The sequence below is a fragment of the Schistocerca piceifrons genome, chromosome 7, assembly GCF_021461385.2.
Source record: "Schistocerca piceifrons isolate TAMUIC-IGC-003096 chromosome 7, iqSchPice1.1, whole genome shotgun sequence".
NCBI lineage: Eukaryota > Metazoa > Arthropoda > Insecta > Orthoptera > Acrididae > Schistocerca > Schistocerca piceifrons.
In genome coordinates, this window is record NC_060144.1 from 356068103 (window position 1) to 356086491 (window position 18389).

The window sequence follows — 18389 nt, forward strand, 5'->3', positions numbered from 1 at the left end:
AACGCCATTAACTTCTTCACAAAAATTTCGGTTGAACTAATCTCCAGCTTTAGCCGGCTTTCAGTGCCTGTAACGATTTGAGCATCAGTGCTTTCTATTAGATCTTGGCGTTCTGGTACCTTCCCAACACAGCTACGGCAGTTTACAGCTGTTATACCAGTGGTTTCTGTATCTGTGTTCTTCCTGTGTTCTGCATGCACTCATTGAGACTAAAGCCCTTTTTGAATTTCCTCGAGAGCCTCTAACCTAAAAAAACTGCACACACCACGCCACACCACACAGCACCTGCTATCCATGTAGCCACTTCCTGCATGCAGTGGACTCCTGACCCATTCAGCGGAATCCAATAACCAACCACTCTATGGTTCAAGTCAAGGAATCTGCAGCCTACACTGTTGCAGAACCATCTGAGCCTCTGATTCAGACCCTCCACTCAGCTCTGTACTAGAGGTATGCAATTGGCCCTGTCGACTGCTGCAAATGGTGAGCTCTGCTTTCATCTCACAAGGAAGACTTGCAGCCTTTACCACTTCTGTTAGCCACTCAAAACCAGAGAGAATCTCTTCCAATCCAAAGTGACACACATCATTGGTACTGACATGAACCGCCGCCTGCTGTTGGCTGCACCCTGTGCTCTTCATAGCATCCAGAAGGACTCGTTCCACATCTGGAATGACTCCTCATGGAGTGCACATTGGCTTTCTTCCCCTTCTTGGCAGCCATGTCCCTAAGGGGCCACAGAATGCGCCTAACGCTGGAGCTCCCAAGTACCAATAATCCCACCCTCTGTGATTCCCTGGATCTTGCAGACTGAGAGGTTTCCTCTGAAACAGGACAGGCTGTTGCATCTAGCTGAGCAACAGCGTCAGCTATAGATAGTGCCTGGAACATGTTTGTCAGACTAACTGGGGAGGCCTTACTTACGGCTCTCAGGGAAGTCTTTCACTGCCTGCCACATCCCGAGCGACCTCCCACTCGACCACGGATGAGGAGTCAAACTCAGTGCGAGCAGTAACTGAGCTGGCCACAGGTGATGACTGATTGGAGGCCTCAGACTTGCTGGACATTCATTGGATCCTCACAGCCAGCCCACAACAGTGATGGCCATCCACTACAGCTTCAAGCTGTGTAACAGGAGCCATCACAGTCTGAAGCTGAGAGTGAAGTGTTACCAACTCGGCCCACATTCGCACGCAACAATCACAGTCCCTATCCATGCTAAAGACCACGGAAAACTGCTCTACTCAGACAGCTGGACTATTGACATGTGCTGCAGAATTCTATTGTAGACCCTGACGAAAACTGAAGGACTGTGTCTAATAAATTAGGTTAATACACAGAGATTCGGAAACCAAACTACCGAAGCAAGACTGAATAATTCGCTCCTGATTTGGCACTCGTAATATGTCACAGAATTGGTTTACTTTCCAAAGCAAATGAAAACTCAAGGACTGCGTCGATTAGGTATTAAGTTAACATGCAGAAACTCGGGGACCTAAACTATGAAAGCACACAGATGAAATTGTACAATTCGCTCCTGGTTAGGAACTCCTAAAAGTCACAAAATAGTTTACTTCCCTGAGGCTGCTCTGGTTCGGTCGGTTGCCACTGCCCTTGTCAAAACACTAGTGTTGAGGATGTATCATTAATCCATGTCCTGTTACACTGCTAACAGTTTGTATGTGAATTTTATTCTGCTCCCATAGCATGTTGTGTTATAAATTGTTCTCTAATTTTTAAATTAACTCTTGTGTTGTTGTAGTGTCCCATTTGTGGTCCATATGACACACAGAGTGATCTTGCACTAAATCAGCTCATCCTACCGTAATATAAAACTCACCATGGAATTTGCAAAAGGTGGGAATATACAATTTCAAGATACTGTTGTCAAGTGAGGGGTGGATGGGTGACTGCACACATCAGCAGCCAATGCTTTGTGACATATTTAGACATCTGTTGTCATACAACACAGAAGAATAGTGTATTGGAGATAATGGTCCAGTCAGATATGTACTGTATCAAAAGGAAAATTCACTTGAGAAGGCTGTTACATTGCAAGGAGACACAATTTCCGGCTAATACTTACCTTCAGGAGGTGAAGTTCAGAATGTTAAATAATAATAATAAATATTAAACTAACCAAGCTTTTAGAACAATTCATTCCTTGTGCAGGGAGGGGAGACGCATAGCTGGGAAGGTTAGGAAGAAGTTACAGGCCATTCAAGCCCACATTGTGAAAGGGGCTCACATGTTTGGAGGAGACAAAGATGTAGGGGGAGGTGTCAGAGTTCAAAGATTGTAAATTGTTAAGCCCTCTTGACAGCTTCAGTGTAGAGAAGATAGGACAGTGTAAGAAGTATGAATGGATTAAGAGGATCAGAAATGGCAAATGAAATGAACAGTTGCGATTAAGAACTAGGAGGAAATGAGGAATAACCAAAAAGATGGGGAGGGGTGTCTGCAAGTAGTTGAATGAAAATAAAAAAAACAAAGAATATAATTCAGTAAATAAATAAATGGGGCGGTTGTGTAATAACAGAAGGTAAAATCCAGGAGGGTTGTAGGCTGGGACAATATTTTGGAGAGCAAATCCCCATTCTGGCATTCAGAGAAACTAGTACTGACAAGGAGAGTTCCCCAGCGATGCATTAGATATTTTTGAAACCCGATATACGTTGATAGTCATACTACACAGACGGGTTGTATGGTGTAATGGATAAGATAATAGCTATGCATGCATGAGATTGTGAGTTTGAATCTCAGTAAATTTTTCATTATTTTTAAATCTTTGTCAAAATGACTTTGATTATTATTTTTATTCAAGCAATTGGTAAATGTAATTTTTTTATTTCTATTCCTTTGTCACATCATTTTAATCACTGTATGAACTTTTTCTTTGTTTCATTTTTTCTTCATATTATTCTTTTTCCAAATGAAAGATGAAATGATCTATTCGTATTGACTGTGCAATGCTGTGAAAAATGTTTACCAGATGTGCACCCCCTCCCCATCTTTTTGGTTATTCCTCATTTCCTCCTAGTTCTGTATGAACTTTTTCTTTGTTTCATTTTTTCTTCATTTTATTCTTTTTCCAAATGAAAGATGAAATAATCTATTCATATTGACTGTGCAATGCTGTGAAAAATGTTTACCAGATGTGCAATTTTTTTCCCACGGTAATTGTCATAAAAACATATAAAACTTAACCTAAAAACCTATATCAGTATGGACAAAATAACGCAGGTGAAGATTTAAATGAAAGAATGTTTTATAAGTGAAATGAAATTAAAGCAGAATGAGAAGACTGCAGTAATGTGTGTATGTGGGGGGGGGGGGGGGGGGGGGGGGGTGATAAAACAAAAGAAATTAAATCAAAATTAATATATAAACTTAATTAAAAACACATGAACAAAGATTTCAAGTGGAAAAAGAATGATAGGAAGAAAAATGAGGAAGTTATTGTGTTAAAATGGCAGAGGAATTGGAACAAAAAAAAAATACATTTAAACCAATTAATAGAATAAGAATAGTGATGAAAGTCATTTCAATAATGATTTAAAAGCAAAACAAAAAAATTACTGCCCCTGACGAGGTTTGAACCCACAACCTCTTGCATGTGAAGCTATTATCCTATCTATTATACCATGCAACACGACTATGTCATCCAAATTTTTTAACGCTATTGAGTGTCGCACAAGATTCTGAAATATTTTTTCATCACTTAGTCGCAAACGAGGGCCCACCAGAGTGAATGGCTGCAGTGTGCAATACCTAGGCTCTTAACCTCCAGAACCATAAAGATGGTTTCTTAAAGTTGATCCCACCGCTGAGGACCTCTCCTTGTGAGTGTGAGGATCCAAATAGCTTTGGAGTGTAGCACACACTCAAGTCCTTAGAGAAGTGCCTCAGAATGTGTTCAGAAACTGAATTCTTGTTGTCCCCAAGATGGACAGTTCTGTTTACATTCATGAGCTCACCTAATATGGGTCATTAGTATAGAAATTGCTTTGCAGTTAACACATTTTATTTCACTGCATAGTCTGTATGAAAATTGACAGAAGCCTACAGCATTGTAGGATCGAGTGTATGGTTTGCCTGTTTCCCATGCTAGAGGCCCTTAAGGTAGTGACAAAGACAGTCTTGAGTTTTTGCAGAATTCCATGTTAGCTTGGAGTGTCACACAGATAGCCAAATTATAAAGATAGTGGAGGTTCACTATATGGAACACCAGTACCAGACAATCTGGTTCTTTCATTTCTGACCTCTGTAAATGGTGCAGATGTGTGAGTCACTGCTTTAAAATGACAGTTCAGATGTTACTGTGAAATTAAAAAGGGTATTGTACCCATGCAGAGTCAGTTCAAATGGAAGCCGTGGACATTGTAATATCTGTGTGTAGGCTATCATTTTAACACAGCTTGTGGTCTGGCCCTGAAGTTATTGAAAGAGCATTTAAGCCTCTACATGAGTACTGTTGACAGGAGAAATGGGGTTTGAAGTAGTACAGTATTTTAGGTAGTGTTAGAAATTCAATGCTGTAGGATCAAACAAACAACAAGAGGCCCAACTTTTTTGCCTCTCTTGAAGTTTTGGGCTGCAAATAGAATACTGATAGGCTCCTAAAAAGCAAGAGGAGATGTAATACAGTGTGCAAGATGCAGTGGTATACTGTGGGGACATGGAAAATAGGTAGAATACTGTGCATGAAGCCACGTACTGTGACCTGAGCAAAAGGAAAAGGTCTTGAACATCTTCATTTTAGTATATAATAGAATGTTACTCTTGTCCAAACTATTATAAGATAATGGAAATATACAGGTTGTTACAAAAAGGTACAGCCAAACTTTCAGGAAACATTCCTCACATACAAATAAAGAAAAGATGTTATGTGGACATGTGTCCGGAAACGCTTAATTTCCATGTTAGAGCTCATTTTAGTTTCGTCAGTTTGTACTGTACTTCCTCGATTCACCGCCAGTTGGCCCAGTTGAAGGAAGTAATTGTTGACTTCGGTGCTTGTGTTGACATGCGACTCATTGCTCTACAGTACTAGCATCAAGCACATCAGTACGTAGCATCAACAGGTTAGTGTTCATCATGAACGTGCTTTTGCAGTCATTGCAGTGTTTACAAATGCGGAGTTGGCAGATGCCCATTTGATGTATGGATTAGTAGGGGGCAATAGCCGTGGCGTGGTACGTTTGTATCGAGACAGATTTCCAGAACGAAGGTGTCCCGACAGGAAGACGTTCGAAGCAATTGATCGGCGTCTTAGGGAGCACGGAACATTCCAGCCTATGACTCGCGACTGGGGAAGACCTAGAACGATGAGGACACCTGCAATGGACGAGGCAATTCTTTGTGCAGTTGACGATAACCCTAATGTCAGTGTCAGAGAAGTTGCTGCTGTACAAGGTAACATTGACCACGTCACTGTATGGAGAGTGCTATGGGAGAACCAGTTGTTTCCGTACGATGTACAGCGTGTGCAGGCACTATCAGCAGCTGATTGGCTTCCACGGGTACAGTTCTGCGAATGGTTCATCCAACAATGTGCCAATCCTCATTTCAGTGCAAATGTTCTCTTTACGGATGAGGCTTCATTCCAACGTGATAAAATTGTAAATTTTCACAATCAGGATGTGTGGGCTGACGAGAATCCGCATGCAATTGTGCAATCACGTCATCAACACAGATTTTCTGTGAACGTTTGGGCAGGCATTGTTGGTGATGTCTTGATTGGGCCCCATGTTCTTCCACCTACGCTCAATGGAGCACATTATCATGATTTCATACGGGATACTCTACCTGTGCTGCTAGAACATGTGCCTTTACAAGTACGACACAACATGTGGTTCATGCACGTTGGAGCTCCTGCACATTTCCGTTGAAGTGTTCGTACGCTTCTCAACAGCAGATTTGGTGACCGATGGATTGGTAGAGGTGGACCAATTCCGTGGCCTCCACGCTCTCCTGACCTCAACCCTCTTGACTTTCATGTATGGAGGCAGTTTAAAGCTCTTGTCTACGCAACCCCGGTACCAAATGTAGAGACTCTTGGTGCTCGTATTGTGGACGGCTGTGATACAATACGCCATCCTCCGGGGCTGCATCAGCGCATCAGGGATTCCATGCGACGGAGGGTGGGTGGATGCATGTATCATTTTCTGTTACAAAGTGTTTTAAGTCATGCTGGTACGTTCTGTTGCTGTGTGTTTCCATTCCATGATTAATGTGATTTGAAGAGAAGTAATAAAATGAGCTCTAACATGGAAAGTGTTTCCGGACACACGTCCACATAACATATTTTCTTTCTTTGTGTGTGAGGAATATTTCCTGAAAGTTTGGCTGTACCTTTTTGTAACACTCTGTATAGGCTCTAAAGGTCACAGTCAATATGTCAAACACCAGTTTACTATATACACCACCAAAATATAGTGATGACAAGATGCTATTCCCACGATGTACATCTGTAAAATCAGCAGTCTGGTTATTTGCTTATAGAAGACAAAATAATTTTCTTGTGCTCATATGTGAGTCAGTTGACTTCCACCTTTCTGGCTTCTGGCAAAACGAAAATCCAGTTTTTCGAAGTGAACTGCTGATGTTCTGATGTACTTGATATACTGTGGTCCTTCTTTTGCTTAGCAGTAAACATGAAAGTATCTGAATATGTTTTCAGGATGTGGTGCCGCACAGCTCTTCTATATTTGAAAAAACTTGGTGTTATTCCCTTGAGCTGCTGGTAAAGTACTTTATTTAGACAACCGGTTTGTCATTTGACCCCAGGTTCACAAAAGTATTCACATCATCTTATGTGAATTATAAAATCTTTATCATCATGTGATGAAACCATGAGCTACACACTGTTATCATATGGTATATCGTAGTATAGTGAAATTATAGTTTAATGTGAATGAGCACACTGCCTATCACACTTTTTATGGATTGTCAATGTAATTTACATTTGTATCACCTGAAGACAGTGATTTTATGAACACTTAACATGATTCTGTGAATACTTTTCTGAACCTGTTGATGATCAGATGATTGAAACTAGTTGTGTAGATAAAGTATTTTACCTGCAGTTCAAGTTGGTAATATGACATTTTTCATGAAAATATATCCTTTTGTTTTTCTTCTTCGTGGTTTTGCACAAGATTTACCAATCTTTGTGTGTGTGTGTGTGTGTGTGTGTGTGTGTGTGTGTGTGTGTGTGTGTGTGTGAGAGAGAGACTGTCTTATAAATAAAGATCTTTTATTGTGTTCTTCAACCTTAAGTTACACAAACAATATCATAACCCTATTTGACTTCTTGGAAGTTGTACCCAAATGAATTGTTGAAACAAAGAAAAAAGAGAAACTGCTAGGGAACTAAATTACAAACTCAAACCAACTTGTGTACATAGCTACCTGCACTTAAATTAAATAGCTACTCAATACAGTACACCTTAACAGGTGAAGGGAGGTGTTCACAGAATAAATATGTGTCCTCTAGTTATTGGAACTGAAGGCCACAGTTAAATACACAATAATATAAAGCTTGTAATTCTTAAATCTCAAGTATGAGATTGAAATTAGTCACAGTCTAAAATTGTTTGTAAGATGTATACCTCTCGGAGTAAAATATAGTATTGTAACAACAGCCAATATATTTGAGTATGGAATAACAATCTTACAGTGTTAGGGCATTCTCTTCTACAGAAGCACCTGTTCCATCAAGACCCCTGTCTGAAATGGACATTCAAGAGTTGGTGATGGCGTTCAAGACATTTCTTAAGCATCCAAGCTACCGTAGTGCCCTACATGTATGTATATTTTAATTTGTTTTGTTTGTTTTTCCAGTATAGTTCTCTACATTTACATACATATATACTGCACAAGCCACCATACAGTGCATGGTGGAGGTCATTCCCTTTCCTGCTCCTCTCATAATTGTAGCAAGGGAAAAATAACTGTCTAAAAGCTTCCATATGAGCCCTGGTTTCTCTTAATTTGTCTTTGCAGTACATATGAAAGATTTATGTTGGCAGCAATAAGGTAGTTCTGCCATCTGTTGCAAACACCAGCTTTCTAAACTTTTCCCTCCAGGAATTTTCATTTCAATTCATGAAGCATTTCTGTGATAAGTGTTGCTCGAACTTACTGGTAACACATCTAGCTACACGACTCTCAATTGCTCCAGTGTGTTTAGTATGCATTTTAGTAAATGGAATTTAATTGTGTTGTTTGTCAAGTGAGCTAGACCACCATTCACTGTGTAGTGATGTTTAATAAAATTTATAGAATGAAAGCAGGCATAATGTATGTCATGAAATATAAAACAAAATACAATGTCAATTATAACTCAGTAAATTTACACACACAAAAAAAAGTTTTGCATCATACCGGTTCCCGGAGCTCCTGAAGATAGACATTGGCTGTTGATATTGTATCACAGACACAGCCCCTTTGACTGTTCAGAGATGTCACTAAACCCACTCAAAGATGTAAACAACCACGTGTGAGCAGCGCCTATTAGACAGAGGGGGGGGGGGGTCTGACAGCCGATCAGTTGCAGTCATTCCACCAGAAAGGAGGTTCACGGCTCGTGTTGTCTGTAGTTCAACCATGCCTAGACGATCAGTACCGCAGTTCGATCGCGTCCGCATTGTTACTTTGTGCCAGGAAGGGCTCTCAACAAGGGAAGTGTCCAGGCATCTCAGAGTGAACCAAAGCGATGTTGTTCGGACATGGAGGAGATTCAGAGAGACGGGAATTGTTGATGACATGCCTCGCTCAGACCGTCCAAGGGCTACTATTGCAGTGGATTACCCCTAACTATGGATTATGCCTTGGAGGAACCCTGACAGGAATGCCACCGTGTTGAATAATGCTTTTCGTGCAACCACGGGACATTGTGTTACAACTCAAACTGTGCGCAACAGGCTGCATGATGCGCAACTTCACTCCCATCATCGATGGCGAGATCTATCTTTGCGACCATGACACCATGCAGTGCAGTACAGATGGGCCCAACAACATGCTGAATGGACCGCTCAAGATCGACATCACGTGCTCTTCACCAATGAGTGTTGCATATGCCTTCAACCAGACAATTGTTGGAGACGTGTTTGGAGGCAATCTGGTCAGGCCGAACGCCTTAGACACACTGTCCAGCGAGTGCAGCAAGGTGGAGGTTTCCTGCTGTTTTGGGGTGGCATTATGTGGGACCGACATACGCCCTGGTGGTCTTGGAAGGCACCATAATGGCTGTATGATATGTGAATGCCATCCTCCAGCTGATAGTGCAACCATATCGGTGACATATTGCTGAGGCATTCGTCTTCATGGACGACAATTTGCACCCCCATTGTGCACATCTTGTGAATGACTTCCTTCAGGATGATGACATCGCTCGACTACAGTGGCCAGCATGTTCTTCAGACATGAACCCTATCTAACATGCCTGGGATAGATTGAAAAGGGCTCTTTATGGATGATGTGGGGGATCTACACCGAATTTCTGTTGAGGAGTGGGACAAGCACCAACAGTGATTTGATGAACTTGTGGATAGTATGCCACAACGAACACGGGCACGTGTCAATGCAAGAGGACGTGCTACTGGGTATTAGAGCTGCCGCGTGTACAGCAATTTGGACCACCACCTCTGAAGGTCTTGCTGTATGGTCGTACAACATACAATGTGTGGTTTTCATGAGCAATATAAAGGGCAGAAATGCTTACATTGATCTCTGTTCCAATTTTCTGTGCAGGTTCCACAACTCTTGGAACAGAGGTGATGCAAAACTTTTTTTGACTTTTGTATTTGTTTCAAGTATAGAAATATATTCCTTTTTTATATGTGTAGTGCAATGGGAAGATATTTTATTTGTAACACTCAATGTCTCTATTCTAGATCTTCCCTCCTCCAATTCTCATGTTCTTTGGTGTGTGTACTGTGTCTAAGAAAACATTCTTCATTATGCATGTCATTTAAATTAATATATTATAGTTGTATAGATAATGCCTGTTCAGTGATATGAATGAATTATCAGTAGTTTATGCAGAATCAGTTGATATACTGTGTGTAGAAGAGTTCATCAGTGCTCTGGATTAGTGCATCAAATAAGGACAGCAGATGGTCCTACCATCAAGAACTGCACTCTAGCATTAATACAAAACCAATACTTCACTCAACAAATGTCATCTACATGCCATGTGTTACAATATGACTCTGAGTAGTTCAGAGTCAAATACCTGGTTTTCAAACTCAACAGAACTTTGAATGATGAGAATAACACAACTTTGAACCAGTGTGTCCTAGCATGACCTTTAAGAGCCTCTTCAGAAATCAAGAAGTCAACTTGAAACTGAATGCCATTGAATCACATTTAAATCAATGCGTAGCTCGTTTGACCACAATGTTGAGTCAGATAAAGTGTTCAGTATGTTATTGGGCTCAAGATAGCAATTTCTGCTTATCACCTGTCTGTAACCTTATGGTTCAAAATTGTTAGGAGTGCACCGAATACATGAAACAGAAGCATATCCATGAAGCCCAGATTTTTTTGTATTCACATTAGTCTAACCATATCTCGAACTTATTTTAAGAGTGCCGCTGCTGAACACTATTTATCAAAGCACAGCACATCCTAACTGCAGTTTTATGGGTCTTCTGTGTTTTTCTTATTTTATATTACTTGACGCAACAGTATTTAGTGAAAACAAGAAATGATTGCATGTGTTGGAATTAACACCACACACAAAATCTCATCGTTAAAGCTTGACAAATATTTACAGCCAGTGTATGTCATGCGAAATAAGAATTCCCTGTTGGCAGCATTACAGAAGACTGATCGTCACAGTGGACTGTTCATAAGCTTGTGGATAGTCTTTTCTCCATGTTTTCAGTTATGTGGCTCTCAGTCTCTCTCATTCAAATGAATTCTCCAAAAACAATACAGTAGAACAAAGTTCTTGAAATATGATTCGCTCTTTCAGCTGTGTGAGAGCTCTGTCTCAGATTAGTCTTTGTGTGAATTGATTTTATCACATTAATACAGATAAATAACTGCACTGTCAGGATATTTGCCCCCCCCCCCCTCCCCCTGTGGGTCCAGGGGTAAGAATAGGCCCAAGGTATTCCTGACTGTCATAAGAGGAGACTAAAAGGAGTCTCACACATTTCGGACTTTGTGTAATGGTCCCCCGTAGGATTTGACATCCATTTTTCAAAATTTTCCCAAAGAGCGAGCCAATTAGGGAAGGGCGCCTTACATGTCAATCGTGGATTGAGATCTTCAGCCCACTTTCTCTTCGCTGCATTGCAGTCCTGCCCATTCCCATCTCTTGGGCGAGAACACCTTCCTGCAGTGTCACTTTCTGTACCGACGATGACCATGGACTTCTGTGTACCTCATATCCGAAATATGACCCCAAGTCATTCCCCTCCCTGGTCACACCGCGGGAGGAACACCAGGCTAAGGATGGCAGTGAAGCTTATTCGCCCAGTACCTCATATGTACGAGACTTGATGGGGAATCTTTCGTGTACATGAAGCCTCAGTTTTTTGTGGAGCATTTGGAGGACAAGTTTGAGGAGGTGGAGGGCTTGTCCAAAATGCACTGTGGGTCAGTCTTGATAAAAACAGCATCCTCTGCCCAGTCACGGGCATTACTCGCTTGTGGCAAGTTGGGGGACGTTTCTGTTACCACCATGACTCATAAGATCTTAAATATGGTCCAAGGTATTATATTCCACAGGGACCTTCTTTTGCAGTCTGATGATGAGCTGCGCTCCAGTTTAGAGCGGCAAGGTGTTCATTTCATCTGGCACATCCTTTGGGGTCCAAGGGATAACAAGGTTGCCACCTGTGCTTTCATCTTGGCCTTCGAGGGTGACACATTGCCTGAGAAGGTCAAGGTGATGGTCTACCGCTGTGACGTCAAGCCATATATCCCTCCCCATATGCACTGCTCTACTTCCAGCCCCACCTGTCAAGATTGTGGATGTCCATCGCATCCCAATACTCCATGCGCCCCGTCTCCCATCTGTGTCAACTGTGGAGAGCACCATTCAACTTGCTTGCCAGACTGCAGGATTTTACAGAAAGAGACGAAAATCGTGGAATATGAGACCCTGGACCGACTGACCTACACTGAGGCTAAGAGGAAATTTGAGCACCTACACCCTGTGGCTATGACCACCTCGTAAACCACCACTACGAGAACAGTTCTCGCCCCATCAGTTCCTCGAATTACTCTCACCTCTCAGAACCCGGAGACTACACCTGCCAGGGGGGCACTTCCCTCCCTGTTGCTCCCACACCACCTACTTTGGGAGCAATATCCCCCCCAACCATTGGGGATTTCAGTCCCCACTTCTGAGCCAGAGAAGTGTAAAGCTTCAACCACATTTGATGTGGTTGTGAATTCCCATTGCAGTGGCAGGAAAGTGTCATCATTCAAGTGTTAAAGCCCGAGAACAACCTACTAGATGTTGACAGCTATTGTCCCATAAGCCTCACCAAAGTTCTGTGTAAGTTGCTGGAATATATGGTGAGCCGGTGGTTGTCTGGTTGTCTTGACTCCTGGAGTCTCGGGACCTTCTGGCTCCGTCCCAGAGTGGTTTTTGCCAAGGATCCTCCACCATTGACGACTTGGTGTACCTGGAATCTGCCATTTGATTGGCCTTTAGCCAGCGACAACACCTCATTGTCGTCTTTTTCGATCTGACGAAAACCTACGATACCACTTGGCCCACATCCTTGCCACTCTGCATGAGTGGGGTCACCGGGGCCCACTCCAGATTTTTATACAGAACATTTTGTCACACTGCACTTTCGGAGTTGGTGTCAGTGCTTGCTGTAGTGCACCCCATATAAAAGAGAATGGGGTCCCACAGGGCTCTGTCCTGGGTGTCCTACTCTTTTTAATTGCTATCAATGGTCATGCATTAGCAGTAGGATCATCGGTCTCTCCCCTGCTATATGCTGACGATTTTTGTATTTCGTTCTGCTCCTCTTTGACTGTTGCAGTGAACACCAGCTGCAGGGGCAAAAAAATTGAGGTGAATTCTTGAGCAGTTTCACATGTAATTGGATTTTCTATGGAAAAGTCGAAGTACTCAGTAGAACCTACAAAATGTTCGAGGCACAGGACTGAAATTTAAAATCCTGCTAGTCCTCAATTTTTACCTGCTGCAATTTAAGCTGTGTCCATAGGATCCTGACTGACCACATGTAGCACTGCTGAGTGTATATTAACCTAAACCATTACCTTTTTCTAATTGTGTTCTCATGCTACTTAACAATGATGACGCTATTGGCTGATCGCACACTTGGCCCCTGAGCAGAGAATGCTGGGAGCAGAATCTCTGGATCGGCTTTTAGCACATTGGATGATGTACTTTTGTTTTCCCAAAGCAGTAAGTTTGTAGCATATATAAGAAACGAACATATAATGGACTATTGTGTTGCAAAACTGACACAGACGTTTATGGTGAGTCATTTGAAGGACCAGGTACAGCCTCTTCGCTGATTTCTGTAAATGATATTAGCAATCACTACACCCAACAGTGCACATAGATCAACACAGTATTCACAGCAGCTGCTTATTGTAATGGCACACAGTACTGTTGCGTACAGTAGCTAACACTAGCAATGGGCGTAAATATTCCGGAGTGGCACAAACACAGCTGACTTCCACCAATCAGAGAGGAACAAGTAAAAATGTGCAGGCTATTACATAACATGTCCTATGCTCTGAATATTTGCTGTCATAGGCTGATGAGATCACGCGATATAATTTATGATTGACTGATAACACACACTCCAATCTCGAATCAGACCTCCTCATAAGCCACCACTACGAGAACCGTTCTCACCCCATCAGTTCCTCGAATTACTGTCACCTCTCAGAACTGGGAGACTACACCTGCCCCCTTGATGGGGCCACTTCCCTCCCTGTTGCTCCCACACCACCTACTTCAGAAGCTAGAATGCTGCACTTGGAATTTGTATTTAAACTTTCGTAATACAAAACTATACAGTGCACTTTGTTCTCTGTGGGGTTTCACTACCCTTTCCCGGCGGCTCCCCCAATCCCACCATTTCCCGGCAGCTCCCCCGATCCCACCCTTTCCCGGCAGCTCCCTCAATCCCACACTCTTCCGGCAGCACCCCCCACCCCCACACTCTTCCGGCAGCACCCCCCAACCCATCTTTTCCGCAGCTCCAGCCCCCCCTCCCCCCCCTCCCCCAGCCGTCCTTCCCTGGTGGCTCCCCTTCAAGCAGTTCTCCTCTGGTAGTGCCCCACCTCCCTCATCCATCCTTCCCTAGTACTTCCTCTGAACCTATACTTCACTGCTTACCTGGTAGCTCCTCTTACCCCACAATTCCACGGTAGCTCCCCCTCACACCACACTTCCACAGTAGCTCCCCCCAATCCACTTTCCTCAGGTAGCTCCACCACTAACCTACTCCCCCCAACTCACTCTTCCTTTCCCCTCCCCATTCATCTCACTCTCATTATTTCCCACCCTCTCCCCACAAACTGTGCTCATTCTCATTTCTTCTCACCCCCTACAAACTCTGGTCACTGCTCATACAATATTTGCTCAGTCTTGTTTCTTCTTACCGTGTAGTAACTACTCCCACTCTTGTTTCTTCTCACCCTCTACAAATTCTGTCCACTTTCCTTATCTCTGCCCTCACCCACTCCCTTCTCTTCCCATTCTCATTTTTTCCTCCCCCCCCCCCCCTCTGCTACACTCTGCCCACTCTCATTGTTTTTCCTCCTCCCTCCCCTACACTCTGCCCACTCTTGTTTCTCCCCACCCGCCACCCCCCACACTGTACCCACTCTCATTTCTTCTTGGCCCTCAATTGCCCATTCTCGTTTCACCTCCCTCCTACTGCCACTCACTCTGTCTACTCTCATTCCCCCACCCCACCCCACCCACACTGTCTCTGGCCATTCTTGTTCTTTCCTCCTACCACAAACTCTCTATTCTCCATTTGCCTTCTCGACCCCCCCCCCCCCCCCCCCTCTCTCTCTCTCTCTCTCTCTCTCTCTCTCTCTCTCTCTCTCTCTCTCTCTCTCTCTCTCTCTCTCTCTCGTGTGTGTGTGTGTGTGTGTGTGTGTGTGTGTGTGTGTGTGTGTGTGTTGCACAAAATCATGACTCTGATATTGTGTATTTTGTCACAGAGACTGAATCGAGCAGAAGTAGTAGAGAATATCATACAGGCCACACCTGGATTGCTGGATGATCCTATAGCAATTTCCATTCTACAAGAACCAGAGTTGCTTGTGCATCTTGAGAATGCTGACACAGTTAGGAGGTGAGACGAAACTTACTGCTCAAATTTGAATACATTGTATGTAATATTTTAAGAGAGACTGCTGCCTTAATTTACTGCAGTTGTATGACGTATTTTGTCATATTCAATGGATTAAGTTTTGTGCAAAAATGGGATGTGAAGGATATAAATTGCTTATGTAAAGAAGCCGCTTCTTGTTATAATGAGTATTTTGCATTGTTTGACAGGTTTTTTGAAAGAGACTGATTTTGAAAATTGGTTGCTATATCTGTGGAGCAGATATTAGTAAAATGTATGCAACATTTGTGTCAGAAGAGGAGTATGTAAATAGCAAATGACAAAACAAACATAAAACATGGCTGATAGATGGGTACACTTCAACACTTACAGTGAAACTCCGAACTAAAGAATTCTCTTTTAAGAAAATCCTGCTTTAAACAAATATATCTATCGGTCCTACCAAAACTCCCATAAGAACAGTGTTGTTCCTCACCACTTGTAGTAAGCCCCCTTTCTAGGAAAGGTGAGCTTTTAAGGAGTAAACTGGATATGTTATGCAAATTAAAAAATCCAGTTTTTACACAATTTGTAACATGTCTGAGTGAGTTTAAGATTTCTTTCAGCTTCAAACAGGCCGTTCTTTGTGTCACGTGATGCAGTAAATGATAAGCAGTTCAATCAGTCGACATATTCCTAGGCTGTAGTCAATAACTCGACTTCCCTTGTAGGGATGTCAGAAGATGGGTTGAACGAATTTGAAATAGATTTCTGCCCTACCTAACATGTGACTTAGGTCACATAATCTGAAGCTACTGAGTCTACAAAGTGAGAATAGGATAGTTGTCTGTTTATTGAAGTCTGAAAGTTATACATTTTACTTTTGTGGGATTATGGCCTGTGAATGACGAAAGCTTACGAGGACTAGACTAAACTGTGACCTCTTGATATCAATGATTTCTGTGAAGGCTACTTTTTGGTAACTGCAGTTTTTGGTTGCAGTTTGTCACAATTATAATCACAATTTACAAATTCACAACAACTTTTATAGCAGTTTCTGTGATTTAACTCCCTAACCATTACACTTTTGATTCATTGCAAGTAGCAACTAATAGATATTGGCAAGTAAGTTTGCTGAGTGTTATTTCTGGCTTGGTGAAATGTGTCAGTGCAATGGGAATGATATTTTCTTGCCTGTAAGGTGTGCAAACTGAGCATTTCAAGAATGTGTTGGTGAAGCATTGTGCAGTTTGAAAGGGATGATAAATATACATGAAATACATTTCAGTGAATAATGAATATTTCATTCTCCCTTTTTTTTTAAAAGCTCATATCCCTAAATTTTCAGCCAAGTAGTAGCTGATAGAGACTTGTTTATGCATGTAACATTGATGGTATGGAAGTGTAAAGAGAGGCAAGTACAGATCTTTTGCTTAAAAGTTGACATCAGGAATCATTTAAGTGCAATACTTGAAGATAATCACAGAAGTTTACATGTGTTGAAAATAAGATCAGTCTTGTGAATAAACTATCGTTAAACATTTGGTATAAAAGTTACATACTGGACCTGCTCCCCCCCCCCCCTCCCCCCTCTCTTGTGTTTTCAATTATCTAAAATACAATTTGAACTTACCTTGCAGTTTTAGCTTTTATTTGGAAAAGTGTGTTTAAATATGGCACAAACATAAACATTAGGCCACACTATAGGTTAGTCAGTTAACCACAGCCTCTATTTGGCATTCACATCCATTTGCTTCTCCAACTCTCAAACAAATTATCACCATTCAACCTAACCTAGACTTCGGGCTATGCTACACAACCAATATTCTGGAGGGGGAGGGGGGGGGATGAAGCATCCAGTATCACTCTCTAGCCAAACATGAGAGTGCCTGCTACCAGGTAAAACACCAAATGTTACCCTTTTCTCATAGCATATTAGCTTCTTAGTTAATTTCTTTGACCCTAGTTAAGTGACACATCCATGCATGAGATGCAAGGTTCTTGGAATGAAGTACAAACATCAGTCAACAGAAGTCACATGGCTTTGAATTTTAAATGCTGCTTTTAATTGCTACTTGCGACTGGTCAGTGAAAACACAGCCAGACTTAATAGTGTGGCACTAGGCTCTCAAAAAGAAGCATTAACTACAGCCAACGTACAGCACATAGTATTAATGTTAAATGCTATGTTTAGTTGTGACAGTAATTGCAGTCAGATACTGTAAAGCTGCTATTGTGAAAACTGTGACTTCTTATTCACTATGATTAATAACAGATAGGTATTTCCTTACCCACCCCTACAGCTTATAGTTTAACCAAAGCTGATCAACTCACTGAAATGAATGATGTGAAAGACACATTCTCAAAATAACTAACACATCTTATAATTCTTGTTATGTATTTGGTGTAACAAATAAGTGTTAGCACTTTGTCATTTCTCGTAAACATATTTTCAATGAAAAACTTTTATTACAATATACTTAAAACCTAGATCATAGCTCTCCTTTTTGCTAGTTATGTTCACTAATCTCGTTTCATCTCTGTAGTTTTATGATTGGTGCTATAGAATGCATATTCGTTGTTAACTTCATTTTAACTTCTATTAATTTACTGTTTTTTTCTCAGTGCTCCTTTTATAAGTTATTGATTATCTGCAGAACATCTCCGCTTTGCAGCGTATAGTAAGATGAATAGTTTGCTGCCATGTATTTAAACAGTCAGTTGGTACCACTTTGAATTGTTAATTGTTACATCACTACATGAGTACCTGTACAGGAAAAATTAAATTATATTTGTTTTGGTTTTCCATATTATATTAAAATTTATTGCCTCTTTAGGTTTAATGAGGTAATTGCGGACTAGTTGCTGTGATTTACCCTACCTTGAACATAGACCATTTATCGTTTATTTAAATGAACATTGCTTCATCATATCTGCGGAGCTACATGCTGCGAAGTAATCACAACCCTATATCTTCAGTCACAAAGTTATAACATCTGCTTTTACATTTGTACATGTGTTGAGAGGTCTCTATCAGTATCCAGCACAATCAAAGTAAGTCACCCTGTAGTTTACTAGATTGGAGAATTT

The 18389-nt window shown here is 41.7% G+C and overlaps 1 protein-coding gene across 1 annotated transcript in view; it reads left to right on the forward strand.

The window, feature by feature from the left end:
* The window catches only part of LOC124804908 (ubiquitin-like protein 7), a 65073-nt gene that overhangs the window by 15701 nt on the left and 30983 nt on the right, over nt 1-18389 (forward strand). Inside the window, exons 3-4 of the mRNA XM_047265285.1 lie at nt 7705-7808; nt 15190-15323. Of these exons, the coding sequence (XP_047121241.1) occupies nt 7705-7808; nt 15190-15323 (238 nt within the window). The remainder of the gene's footprint in view (nt 1-7704; nt 7809-15189; nt 15324-18389) is intronic.